This window comes from Conger conger, chromosome 13 (genome assembly GCF_963514075.1).
Source record: "Conger conger chromosome 13, fConCon1.1, whole genome shotgun sequence".
NCBI classification, from domain to species: domain Eukaryota; kingdom Metazoa; phylum Chordata; class Actinopteri; order Anguilliformes; family Congridae; genus Conger; species Conger conger.
This window is the reverse complement of record NC_083772.1, coordinates 33,705,149-33,719,274: the sequence shown is the minus strand read 5'-3', so window position 1 is coordinate 33,719,274 and position 14,126 is coordinate 33,705,149. Positions and strand designations below refer to the sequence as shown.

The window sequence follows — 14,126 nt, the reverse complement described above, 5'->3', positions numbered from 1 at the left end:
AATTGTCATGGTGATCTTTAGGTTTCATTGTCAGGCATTAAGGCGCGTAAACTTATCGGTAGCTCACGAGACTAAATGAATCGTGCTGGTACGGTTGGTAAGGCTCTGGGACTCGGTCTATGTGTGTGGTTGTCTGCTCTGCAGTTCAGTTGGCGTAGAATATTTGCCTGATGCGCCAGCTGTGCACAAGGAGATCGAGATTATCTAATAAACGACAAAATCACACTTATTGCGTTATATAACCCATGCAGTGGCTGTAGCTGTATGTCCTAGATATCAACAACCCCGTTGTTTACACTGTCACAACTGTGGGCCAGATGTAGCTAGCATTTTGCCTTATCCTGGACCAAATTCCCGATTGCAATGGCATCATGTGAAAGGTCAGAATGATGTACAAATAATAATAATAATAATAATAATAATAATAATAATAGGCTGTGTGGTAAAACCACAGCATGGTTTAGCAAGACAAAGATTGTACTACATACGTTTTGCAGCAGTGACATTAGCAGTGTTTACAGTGCAACTTTTGCACAGCGCTGCAACATAAGTGAACATGTTACTAACTAGCCTACTTTCGTCACAATAAACGCATAAAACAACAATTTTGGTAGGCCTAGCTGTATAACATTATGCACAAGTCAGTTAAAGTCGATCAGCCAGGATTCTTTATATAAACAGGTTACAAAACCCAGTATGGACACGGTCTACTTTATGCTTAAGTTTAAGTTATAAGTTAAACGCGGTAGCTATAAATGCGGTTGGACATGTACCTAACTTACTTAGCTAGCGAACCAACAATATCGTGTAACTTAGCTACAGTGCTTGATAAAATGCAAAATAGCAGAAGAGTGAGCTGAACACGAAAAGTGAGAGTTCAGAGCTGCACTTGGAGCTACGATATAACCTTTAATTTAGCAGCACTCACCTCGGTTTTGGTGATGCGGTGTCTTGCCAGCTTCACAACAGCGAAATTGCCTTTTCCTAAAGTGCGTTCGATATCGTAAAAGCCCACTCGAACTGGACCCCGAAGCATCGGCTTTTGGTGACTGTCAGCCATGACCATGCTGCTCTTGGAGTGTATGGGATTTGGGAGGGAGGACGTACTAGGGACCCGCCACTTGCTTGCGATATCAAAGAAGGGGAAAACAAGTAGCTTGTTAGAATATGTCTATCAAAAATAGACAAAGTACAGTCCCCGGATCGCCAGCCAGCTTGGACGTTGACGGCGCGCTCGGTTCAAAGTAAAGAAAACAGGACATTTGCGAGCGTCGTGGTCTCTCACGCCACCCTTGCTAGTACAAAAGGGCTATAATATTTCAGCTCTATTAGCGAGAGTGCACGAGTTGACTTGCAGCAGGCATCATGTTCTCCGGTTGACGTGCATTGACGTCAGAGCCGATGGGGGTATTTGTACAGGGGGCGGGCCTTTGAAGCCGTTCCACACTTCATTGCCAATTCGTCGCCAAGACAACGAGACCCACCTCTTACGTCAACGGCAGCGTTGCTATTCTGAAAACTATGGGTCTGTTTGCTCGTCCGGCACAGAGCTGATAGCAAGCTGTGAAGTTTTGCCGACGGGAGTTTTTGTTTTCAGAGACTTAAGTTGGAGTTTGAATGCGGAGGAGAGGAAGAAAAGGAAACATGTATTTTAAGGCATTTAATTGGTTGACTTTGTAGATCAGTGCCTTGTAGATCAAGACCTTTCAGACGGCGCCTGTCGCACCTAAATAAACACAGTAGTTCGCTACTGAATTAATCAAACCGTCTGATATTCCCTAGCTGTGCACAGGATATTCTAGAATACAACCACTGGCGACCGTTTCCCAACATGCAACCTTATGCATTTCGATTAAAATGTCGTACATGTAACAACTAAAACTTTTAAAACTTTTTTTCTTTATACTTGTACACAACCATTCATGCAAAAAAGTTTAAATACATTGCGACACACACACATCTTAACATTTTATTGGCAAACAGTTGCACTCTTGCACACCTTTAGATTCTTTTTCATTGTGTACTAAGAGTACCTACTAAGAAAATTTACCCATTTGGATATTTTTTGCATTGAGGCCAAAAACAACAGCACAGTGCTGCAACTCAGCCTTGTTTGTTTGCCATAGCTTATGTCTGCCACCCAATATACGTTTGTTTTATTCTAAAACATTACATTGTGGACATGAATGTTCCACCTGAGAACATTACAGCCACTTGTACTGCACAGTAGTATTTTAGAAATGCCTAATCAAATTCCACCAGGTATTTTTTGGTAATCAGCAATGTGGAGCATTATGATAGCAATTATCATCACATTATTATAGTACTGTAGGGCACTATATGACCATAATATGTGTGCTTCATATCCCTAGATAATACTAGATGGTCTACTTGTGGTGCTGCTGTAATGCTTGGGGAATGCAATAGCATTTCTAGAAGATTACAGGGAGGCTGTGAAATGTCATATGCCAGTCACAGTTGGCTGCAGCCAGCTTAAACGTACTATCTGAGCAGAATCTCACCAGGTGGAATTCTGCGTTGTAGCAAACACACTTTACATATCATTTCCTCTTCTTTTCACTTTTGGCAGGGAGTGTTCATACCAGCTATTGCACATTTAAGTTGACCATGTTTGGATATCAACGGAAAAATGTTTTTCTTTTAATCAGAAAACAGAGAAAATTATTTTATTTTATTTATAAAAAAAAAAAAAAAAGGGTTTGTATGATCTCACACAGACTGTGTAGTGGTGTCTGGTGAGCTCCCTGGATGTGAACTGCGATGGTGTAACGGCTCACCCACTGGTACCTGATCCCTGTCACTCTGATTAATTGAATTACTTTCCGTTATAGCATTCATTTATTAGTCAAAATCCAGATAAGTAAATCGGATGTTGTCAGTCATGAAAGAAACATATTAAAAGCGGTTGAGGAGAGTTGTCAGTATAAGCTTAACTTCTCCCTATATGTCCCATGTTTCTCTTTCCTGTTTCCTGCTCTGAGTTCACCATGGGGATGATGCTTCCTGTGAACAGCCCAGAGCAGCCTTTACCCACTCGCTGCCATTCTCCCCTACTGTAGTGTTACACTGCCCCCTGCTGCATAGACTCAACAATACATGCATAAGACCAAAGAACAAATAAGTAGCAGATGTTTTTCACTTACCTGTTCTTGCAGGCACAAGGTCTTTTACCAATGCTATTGTGCAAATGGTCTCAGTAAAACATAAATAATCAAGCGCTTGCATTCAAAACCTCTACTGTGCAGCTACACAAATTAATAAATGGAAAAAGGAGTAACCACATAGGGTGCTCTTAGTGACAGTAAACACACATGCCAACGGGGAAGGATAGGACATTGACACAACGTGTGTGGCCGACCCCATTCAGAGTTTCACTCCTGCAGTGAGAGCCTGACATGGAAAGTGGAGACTGGGGACTCCAGTCATTGGTCAATTTCTTGCATGTGTGATTCCTCCTCTGCAAACAAATGTAGTGCCCCGCACACTGCTGTACTCACACTGCACCTCCTGCATAGCCCTTTCAAGAGCTGTTTTTTGGAGTGTTTCTTTCCTCAGTTAAGAGCATTCTAATCATACACTTGATCATACACCTTAAAGGGTTAATGGGTTTGTGTGTGCATGTCTGTATATATGTATGCACTGTATGTATGAGTGTGTACGCATGATGCATTTGGATGCATATGAGCATGAGTACGAGGCGTGAGCTGAGAATTAGAAGGTTCTAACTGACATTTTTGACAAAAATGAGTTTGTGTCAAAAATGTGTAAATTTGTATACAAAAATACTGTTTAAAAGTATTGAAAAATTCTACATTTAAAAGGTTGTATCAGCTTGGAGCCCATTCACTTATTTTAAGCCCCAGAGCTCAAAACCACTCAGAACACAGTTAGAACATTCTAATTCTCAGTTCGGGGGGGTGGAGGTGGGGGGGTGTGTGTGTGTGCATGTGCATAGCCAAGTGTGTGCACGCAGGAATGTGTGTATACTGCTTTTCAAACTGTATTCAAACATTTTTCTGACTGTGCAACATTTGTATTGGTTTTATTCACAATGACACAACTACTGTCAGAAACAGATGGTGCTGCTCTGTGACATAATGAATTGGCATGGTCACAGTTTGTGAGTGTGAATGTTAACTCAGCATGAGCTTCTCTATGGATCAGCTGTCAATGTGTTTACGGACAGTTTTACTGGATTAACAGGCTTTCATACACTTGAGAGTTCAGAATCTTGGGGATTCCCTAAGAAACATCTGCTTGCCTTCCCAGCCAGTGCTAACCAGCTGGCGACAGATTGGATTGATTTGGATGATTTTCCCTCTGATACTATGTGAACCAAAGCTTTGGAGATCAATACCAACCACAGCCACAACATCTGACGAGCTTTGGAGATCAATGCCAACATCTGACAAGCTGTAACCAACCTGTTCAACAGATATGTGCTTCTTACATCTTACTGACAGACTATTAGGTTAGTCACCTTAGAGGGAAGTGAGCATGTGTTTTGTAGACACTTAAAACCAGACATTGCGAGCCACTGAACTCAACAGGCTTCCTCTATGGAGATAGAGAGCCTCTTGGAACCCTTTGATCTGAAAATGGAGTACACTTGGCAGGCCTGAATGTATCCTGACCGTGCCAGGGAAGGCTACACCTAGGAGCTCTGTAGTGTAGTGGTTATGGTACATGACTGGGCCACGCAAGGTCGATGGTTCGATCCCCGCTGTAGCCACAATAAGGTCCGCACAGCCGTAAAGCCCTTGAGCAAGGCCCTTAACCCTGCATCGTTCCAGGGGATGATTGTCTCCTGCTTAGTCTAATCAACTGTACGGTCTCCATGCATGACTGTTGGACTGCAGAGTTGAAAGAAGCAGTAGTTGGCAACACACTCTTTGGAGGACAGAAGGTCTGACCTGCTCTCTCTGGGCACATTGAGACCACTGCAGCGTTTGGACAGGGCAGAAAAATATAATAAACAGGGAATTAAGAATGGCCTGAAACCAACTGAAAAAGGTGGGACATGGTTTTCACCACTGGGAACAGAACAGTTATAAATTAGCAACAACTAAGGCATACTAGAGCTCACATCTTCTATATGTAAATGAATGGGCAACCGAAATATCAAACATTGTTTAATACCGTCTGTAAACACTACAGTGGGCTCCACAATTACTGGCACCTCTGACTGGCAATACACAAAAAATGTAAAAAACTATATAATTATCTTTTTTTGTAATTGTGATTTGTCGATTTCCATTAATTTGTCTAGTCATTATGTTGGTTTACTTTAATTTGTCTTTTTTGTTTGCTTACTATGTATATACACTCAGTGACCACTTTATTAGGTAGACCTGTGCATCAGCTTGTTAATGCAATCAGCCAATCATGTTGTAGCAACTAAATGCATAAAAGCACGCAGACATGGTCAAGAGGTTCAGCTGTTTTTCAGACCAAAGGTCAGAATGGGGAAGAAATGTGATCTAAGTGACTCTGACCTTGAAATGATTGTTGGTGCCAGACAGGGTGGTTTCAGTATCTCAGAAACTGCTGATCTCCCGGGATTTTCACACACAACAGTCCCTAGAGTTTGCAGAGAATGGTGTAAAAAAAACTAAAAATATTTGTTCATGAGAGAGGTCAGAGTTGAAGGGCCAGACAGGTCGGAGCTGACAGTAACGCAAATAACCACACATTACAACAGTGGTATGCAGACGGGCATCTCCAAAAACACAACGCATCAAACCTCTAAGCGGATAGACCACAGCAGCCGAAGACTTAAGTCTAAAATAAAAAATAAGTATAAAATAAGTATAAGTGCTCACTGAGTGTGTCATGTCCCTCTTGAAAAGAAGATGTCAATCTCAACAGGGTTTGCCTGGTAAATAGGTTAATAAAATATTAATAAACTACAATTTATTATTATTATTTCACTCCAAACTCCAAATGCCAACATCTGAAGAAAACTGGTTTATTAATGTTTAGATGGAGCCAACAAAAAGCATTTATTTAATAAAATAAAAATACCCTGATTTAGGTTAAATGTACCATAATTATTGCCACCTCTGGTTTAATACTTGCTGCATCCGTGTCAAGCATTACAGGAAAAGATTGCATGCTGTTATCCTCACCAGAGGTGGATGCAGTAAGTACTAAACCAGGGGTGCCTTGGTTTTGGTGAAATTGATTAAATTAATTGATTTTTCTTGGTTCCATTGAAACAAAGCAGTTTTCTTGACATGTTGGCATTTGGAGTTTCTCAATAATTATATTGTTCATTTTTAAAAGATGTTATGTACATTGCCAGTCAGGGGTGCCTGCTGTTGTGTTTACATATAGTATTAAACAATGTTTGACATTTCAGTTTGCCATTCATTTACCTCTGTGTAAGCACACTGAACACCACTGACTGAAACCAATATATTTACTTTGACGTGTTTCCCACGTCAAGGTAAATATATATACTTTCATCAATATACAGAATAAAGTTTACGCCAGGCCAATGTAAGCCTTGCTTAGGTGGAAAAAAATGCACTGAGAACATTTTTTATGCATTTACAGCAAGTTTAATAAAACACTTTCATCTCATAATAGCAAACACATTCCAGTCTGGGTCTGAGGAAGCTTCTCAGCATGGTGGTTCCTGAACAAGCCTGTTGGGCTCCTTTAAGAGACACACAGACCACACCACCTGGGCCACATAGACCCAGTAAAACACCCACCCAAGGTCTGTGCAGAACCCGGAAATGCAGAACCGCCCCCTCTGCCCGTGGCCGCATCCTGACAGGAAGTCCACTTCCTTTCCTGAAGAGTCCTTCCTGTCGTCACTGCTGCAGTTGCTGTTGTTGTTATTGTTTCAAGAGGAGAAGGACAGTCTCACGTGCAGGAAGACAGCGACACACTTCAGCAGTGGGGGGGGGGGGGGTCTGAATGAATCGCTCTGCCTTTGGAACATCCCCACAGGGGCCAGGCGATGACCCTGGTCCCGGGTTAACCAGGGTCGAGAGGAGGGGCTGGAAGGAGGGCTTCTGCATTATACATGTTGTAGATTCCCTTCTCAGGGAGAAGAACATTTATTTTAGAGCGTTTCTCCAGAGACATTTGCATGCGTAGATCTTCTCACAAAGCCACAGGCCAGGAGAACGGGCGCTTCACTGCAGTCCACAGAAGATCAGCGGGTACTTCTACAGGGCAGGACCCTCTCTCTGCAGCCCGGTAGACGGTGCGGGCAGTGTGTGGGTGCTCAGAGCAGAGTCAGAGGGGAGGGCGATGTCGAAACGGGGCGCAGGGTAACTCCGGGGGGGTTCAGCAACCGTAGATCTCGTTCTCCACCCACCCCGCCTCGCGGTTGGGCCTGCCCCGCCCCTGGCAGGGCTCGTAGATGTCGTTGGTGACGAAGCCGCTCTCGGAGCGCTGGCTCACCGGGTCGTCGTAGTCGTGGGAGGCTGGGTCGGGCGAGGGCCGGGGGAACGGCGTGGCGTAGGGTCTGTGTGGCGCCAGGTCGGTGCGGGGCGGCCGGCTGATGACCTGATACACGTCCTGACTGGGGCTACTGCCAAAACTTGTGTCCTTAGGGCAGGAGTGTGCCTGCTTCTTTTTCCTGCAAAACACACACACACACACACACACACACACACACACAGCCTCAGGAGTATGGCCAGCTGATAACACTAGGACTTACTGATATCTGTATATCACAGTACCTACCTTCGGGCAATGACCTTGAAGCAGAGCACCCCTGAAGCCACCAACAGCAGCAGGACCAGGGGAATTATAGGAAGAACAATGTAGGTGATGTTCAGCGCATTATCTGAAATGCATACGTACAGAGGGATTTTAGCTTAAATGTGTGCACGTGCGCACACGCGTGCGCACACATGTACACATGTACATATGTACACACACACACGCACGTACTAACACACGCGCACACACGCACGCACACACGCACGCACACACTCACGCACACACGCATACACACACACGCACACACACACACGCAGGCACACAGACGCGTTATATGAAATACAGACAGACACAGAGGACAGGCTGTAGTACTCCTTTGCCCCTGATGGACAAAGGAATAGCTGGAATGGTGCTTCTACCTTTTACCAATGCTTATGCATTTTAACTAAGATATTCCACTTTTCACTTTTCCAGCTCCACTTCAGAGAGATTTCACAGAAAACAAATGACATGATATCCATCCCCGAATATCCAAGGTCGAAAATATCTTCTATTTGGTTACTGAGCTGTAATGATAAAATAATCTGCAATGTTGTCAAGCTGGTAGTGTTTGTGTTTGCGTTGGTTAGATACGGGGAGACTTCATCTTACCTGAGGATTCAGACACCTTTACTTTCATCTCATCCTTTAGTGTGACCGGCGGGAAGTTTGGGGCATCTAGAAAGAAAAATAATGTTATTAATTTCATTTTACACATCTGGGTTGAGGTCAGTTCAGTTCAGTCCATTCAGTCAATTCAAAATTCAGTTCCAGTTCAGTCCATTCAAAATCGAAATATAACATTGTAAAAACTGCATGGGGATTTAAAAAATGTTTAATTCATGATCACAATCGCCTCAGTTCTCAGGCTTTACTTCATTTTTGTTAACACATCAGACAGATTCAGAGATGGAAAAGTGAGGGTTCATGAAGCCAAATTTGGGTAGAGCTACCACATGTAAACAGCACCTCTCTGTTCAAAAAAGCCCCCTGTCATCACTACCCAAGAACTCATTTAGTTGGTAAGTGCACTGTCAGACAGGTGCACGTAAGTGAACTAAACAGAGGCAATCCCATGGACGCACAAGAGCCAAAATGGAAAGACACAATGGAACAATCCACAGTTCCCTGCAGTTTAGAGGAAATTACACCTCTGTTAAGTTATTTTAACTCCAGGGTTGGAGAGAAGAGAGGAAAGCCCTTTGGCTTACACTGTCAGACAGTGCAGAGTGCCAGGAAAGCCTTCTTGCAGGTGATTTCCTGCAATCCACCATTATGGTTAAAACTGCTGTCTGTGCACAGCTCCTCTTACTGTAGAATATGTGAGGGACTTGGCTCTAACAAGACATTAAAACTGAACCTAAACTCAATTGGGTAGGCATTCCACACATATTACAGGCAACACGTGTCTCAACCACACAGAAGCCCAAAGTGAACTGAGAAATCTGTTTATGTTGATTACACCCCATTGACCACTAGGGGGCCTAGTTCTAGTCTGTGAACTGGGGCAATGGAGCCCATCTCGGTGTCAGATTACAGAGCATGAACAGGAGAGCATGAAAATTAAACAAATGAAAAACCTGCATAAAATATATAAATATAAAATATAAAATCAGGGAATCAGGGCAATCAGTCATCTGTCAATCATTTTAGAGCCTCTGCTTTCCCCCTCTCTCTCTCTCTTATTAATGAACTGCCTAAAGGGACAGGTGTTGGAATTAGCCTCAGCTAAGAAGGTTATCATACTGTGAAAAATCACAGTATCACAGTGTGGGGGTGATCACTCCAATTCTGGTTTAACTTTGTGTAAATGTTCTTTATATATTCAATAGAGAACATGCAAAACATTAGCCTCATTGGATTTGTTGTTCTAGAGATATTGACTCTTTATGGGGGAGGGGGCTACCCAAAAATCACTAATTGGGGTCTGTGTTGAATTTGGAGCATCATATATTTGGCATTAAAGCAGAGACAAATCTGAAAAAATGCACTCACAATTTTCTGTATACTTTCAGATTATCAACTGAATGCCATAATACTGCTCCAAAATAAAGTTATGGTCATTCAAAAATGCTAAATTGTGCAATTTGGCAATTTCTTTTCAATATTTGATGGATTACTACATCAGCACCACCTGGTGGATGACTTCCAAACTAGCACATATTTTGGTTAAGAACAGCCACAAGGAGAATTTTACTAGTCTGAGAAGTTTGGGAGTCATACACCTGATCCATCAAACATTGAAAAGAAAATTCCAAGTGGCATGATTTAGTATTTTTGGATAAGCATAACTTTTCTTCTGTGAAGTAGTAGGAAAATCTGAGTTGATAATCTGAAAGTAGACAGACTATTGTGTACACATACACTTGCAGTTCCACTGCCACCCCCCCCTTTTTAAGAGCCAATATCTCCAGAATGACAAATCCAATGAGACAAATGTTTTGCATCTTCTCCATTTAATATATGTATATAAAATATATTTAATATCTCCATTTACATAAAGTTTGAGCAAAACTGGATTGGTCACCTCCCACACCTCTGGGTGAAGTTTCATGAAATTACCCTAATGCATTGCATCTGCTAACTTTATTTCACACTGAATCAATATGACTATTAAACAAACAAATCAATTGATGAATAGAATAGGTCCGAGAGAGCTTTGTGTGAATTAATATATTAGCATCTGTTATTTATTTCACCAAAATGCTTAATTAGGGCAACATAGTACATAATTTCAATATAGTGTACATCACAAAATAAGAGGATAAGGACGGCATGATGGAGAAGCAACACCAGGAAACATATTGGTGACAGAGGCACAAAGCTATATACTCAGAAGAACAGGGAACAAAAATGAGCCAACACAATAAATGGGTAAATCCATTAAGTAAATATAAAAAATATGAACTAATGAACCTTTAAACATTTGAATATGACACTTTTATCTTGGGCAGCATGGATGGGGCAGTGGGTAGCACTGCCGCCTCATAGCAAGGAGGTCCTGGGTTCAAATCCCGGTCGGCCGGGGCCTCTCTGTGTGGAGTTTGCATGTTCCTCTGGGTACTCCGGTTTCCTCCCACAGTCCAAAGACATGCAGGTTAGGTTGATTGGAGAGTCTATATTGCCTGTAGGTATGAGTGTGTGAGTGAATGGTGTGTGTGCCCTGCGATGGACTGGCGACCTGTCCAAGGTGTATTCCTGCCTTTCGCCAAATGTATGCTGGGATAGGCTCCAGCCCCCCTGCGACCCTGCTCAGGATAAGCGGGTTAAGATAATGGATGGATGGATGGACTTTTATCTTGTCTTGATAAAGACTGTGCTGTTTTTTGATGGAAATGAACTTCTAATTCTAAGTTCTAATTTCTGCTGTCACAGGTATGAGAGTGTACTTACCTGTGTGCGTCCCATTGGCTACTGGGGTGGAAACAGGCGGCTTTTCTGAAATGACAATAAAATATACCAGCATCAACTTGTGATTTACATATAGTACAAGTGCTTCATTCTTGGTAAAAAATAATGTTTGCAGTGACTTGTTGAAACTACTGCATATGGACCTAACATCTTCAAGCAACCCATAAACACAGAGCAGAGCGATGGCGATGGGCACATTGGCAGGCTGTTGTCCTGCACATTACTGTAGGGAGTAACAGTACAATGGCGATGGGCAGACAGACTACAGCTCAGGGGCTGGCTCACCGCGGGAGTACTTGCAGATGAAGTTGTTTTTGGTGTCACAGTTGTCATCATTCCACTGGAACATGTAGAGACCGCCCGCACCTGGGGATGCCGATGGCTGGTGATACATCACCACACACACCTCGTAGCCACAAGACGGCTCCTCCCAATGCCAGTTCCTGCAGGGTCCACATCCCACACATACTCTCATTTCAGGGAAAGTGACCATCTCACCACCCACACACGGAAGTTTGACCATGTGCACACTCATTCATACATACTAGCTACGTATCACATGCAGACCAGCCGTGGGTAATACCTGAACGTGGCCTGGCTGCCATCCAGCCAGTGATACAGCGCAGGGCAGTCGCTGCTCTTTTCCTTGTGGCCCTGGTTCCTGCGCAGCCCGATCCAGAAGTCACCATCTGCGGCTCCCAGTTCCCGCACGAACTGCTCGATCAGTCGCTGCTCGTTCTCCGTCTCGATGCTCAGGAGCTCGCCGCTGTCGCTGCGACAGAGCCGCCGCGCTTCCTCGAAGTTAACTTTGTGATTACTATCCTGGAAGTATGCAATCTTGTAGCACGGCCGCTCAGTGCCGCGCCGGCAAATCCGCTGACCTTCGTGTGGGGAAGAAGGAAACGGCTGTGGATCCCCAAAAACGGCACACGCAGTGCGCAACTGGTAGCAGTACGGTCAGAGTATAACTATGTAGCTATTACTTAACTTGTTGACACTAGACATATTGCGCAACTAAATGCATTTAAAAACATACAGGCGACAGGGCTTCTGAAATTATAAATATCACATTTGTTATTGAAATAGAGCATCTGCAACTAAAGTATTTCTTCGTAGGGACAATTATAACTACAGTGAAATCTTAACATTTCATGACTTTAATTGCAGCTGGTTAAACATCCTTTTTTACAATAACCAACTGAATTTCAATAGCCTATATAGTTTACTGTACATTTAATTAACCACATTTGGTGAACTGAAATTAGATTGTTTCCACCTTTCATAAATACAAAATACAAGCAGTGATCCTCGTTCAGTGCAACTTATGATACAGCAGGGAACTAGCTACATACCTCTAGGCGCATAAAAGTCCACTTTATGACAGCGAGGGTTGAAAAGACACGTGTTATTTACAAAGAGAAGATACACTGAACACTTCAGCTATCCAATGAAAATAAGATAATCTAATATCGGCGAAAGGGCACCAAATGTACCCTTACGCAAATCCTCGCATTATACAATTTGATATCTATTCCACAACAATGTGCAACAAAAGCTCCGCTTCTACAAGTCAAAGGAACGAGTCCACAACAGGATGTCTGCCAATAAAAGCCCACTGCTTCCTTCGTGGACCACCGACTTCTGAGAAATACAATACTGTAGCTGTTTAATTCCGTCCATTTGTTATCGCTGTTATTAAAGCTACATTCATTCCAAACTCCCATTACTTCCAAATATAAAAAGACGTCATAGAAAGTAAAGGCTAGCAACCAATCGACATTTAAAAAGCACGCAAGCACACAACTTTGCTTTTATGGAACATAGCTGTTAAATATTAGTATTTAATAACAACCAACAATAATCGAAAAATATACGTGTTTGTTAATCTGAAGCCTATACTTACCGCTGAACAGTTTAGCTGCGAAGCCTTGGAAGCAGACAACAGTAAGTAGACTTCCAAGCAGTTTCATAAAATCCATTTCTTCACATTTTCAAAAGCGCAGGGCATTGAATCGACTGAATTTTCAAATAGCATGTAAAATGTTCACACGGACGAAGCGTAACACTGTAGTTTTAATTTCACCAAGCGTCTGTATAAAATATCAGAAAAAGTAAGGCAGCCCCTTAGTCAGTGCTGTTGCTGAGCGCTGCCATGGATGTGCAGTCAGAGTGGAACGAATTCTGGGAGCAAAACAGATCAAAGCCAAACGTCATCCTTAGAGGTCTTCAGGAGAGAAGTTATAGCCCACGTTAACGAGAAAATCCTGCCTGTAATCCAGCTATCAACATCAAACGGTCATTTTGCAGCTGGCTTACAATGAGTTCATAGACATTTTTCACATCTCCTGCAAAAATAAAATAAAATAATAAAATAAATATGACACTACTTCCATACACGCTAAAACATTCAGAGAAAACTATTTAGACATGCATCACCCAATTACATTATAAAAATCTGTCAAAAACAGGCCTACTCATTCAAAGCAATTTATTTAATAAACCACAAAATCAATACATTTTAGGCTAATGCGATTTCACTGTGAATTTTTGTGAAGGTTTCATTGAATTATCAGGGTGACGCAACATAAACCCATTTACTTCAATGCATATCCATGATATAATTTCCAATAAAAAATTAAGTCAGCTAGAGTTTCATAGGAGGTGACAATCTTACCAGATGTGGGAATTGAACTCATCACCAGAATGCTGGTTTGGCTATATTGGTGAGGGTCTCTAGAAACGTAAAATATGATAATTGAGTACGAGATTACAAACCAAACTAGCCTAAATTAGCAATAGAAACTGTTTCCCAACATATTTAGGCATTTAAATAGTTAAATAGTAGAAACTTTTTTAAAAAACTTTTTGAAAACTAAAAAAGGTTTTTCAGAGTCTTGTAAAACTCAAAAACACTGACAAACATTTGTGGAGATTGTTTTAATGATGTAGTGTGTGCTTGAGAATAGTTCACA

The 14,126-nt window shown here is 42.2% G+C and overlaps 2 protein-coding genes across 2 annotated transcripts in view; both read right to left on the bottom strand.

The window, feature by feature from the left end:
- Positions 1 to 1,369, bottom strand: part of sik2b (salt-inducible kinase 2b) — a 49,934-nt gene extending 48,565 nt beyond the window's left edge. The window contains 1 exon segment of the mRNA XM_061216995.1: positions 929 to 1,369. Coding sequence (XP_061072979.1) covers positions 929 to 1,066 — 138 coding nt within the window. The 5' untranslated portion in view covers positions 1,067 to 1,369.
- Positions 1,370 to 6,561: 5,192 nt separating this feature from the next.
- Positions 6,562 to 13,300, bottom strand: laynb (layilin b). The gene is made up of 7 exons (XM_061217168.1): positions 13,058 to 13,300; positions 11,738 to 12,035; positions 11,440 to 11,597; positions 11,137 to 11,181; positions 8,356 to 8,421; positions 7,726 to 7,828; positions 6,562 to 7,618 (listed from the first exon to the last, which is right to left on the bottom strand). The coding sequence occupies exons 1-7, from the start codon at positions 13,131 to 13,133 to the stop codon at positions 7,324 to 7,326; spliced, it is 1,041 nt and encodes a 346-aa protein (XP_061073152.1). The 5' UTR covers positions 13,134 to 13,300; the 3' UTR covers positions 6,562 to 7,323.
- Positions 13,301 to 14,126: the final 826 nt, after the last annotated feature.

Excerpts from the sequence above, each read along its gene's own strand:
- laynb (XM_061217168.1), bottom strand. The coding sequence starts at position 13,133 with ATGGATTTTATGAAACTGCTTGGAAGTCTACTTACTGTTGTCTGCTTC. Across the intron at positions 11,182-11,439 it reads CATCTGCAAGTACTCCCGCG|AAAAGCCGCCTGTTTCCACC; the intron begins GTGAGCCAGCCC and ends TTGTCATTTCAG. Across the intron at positions 7,619-7,725 it reads TTCAAGGTCATTGCCCGAAG|GAAAAAGAAGCAGGCACACT; the intron begins GTAGGTACTGTG and ends TGTGTTTTGCAG.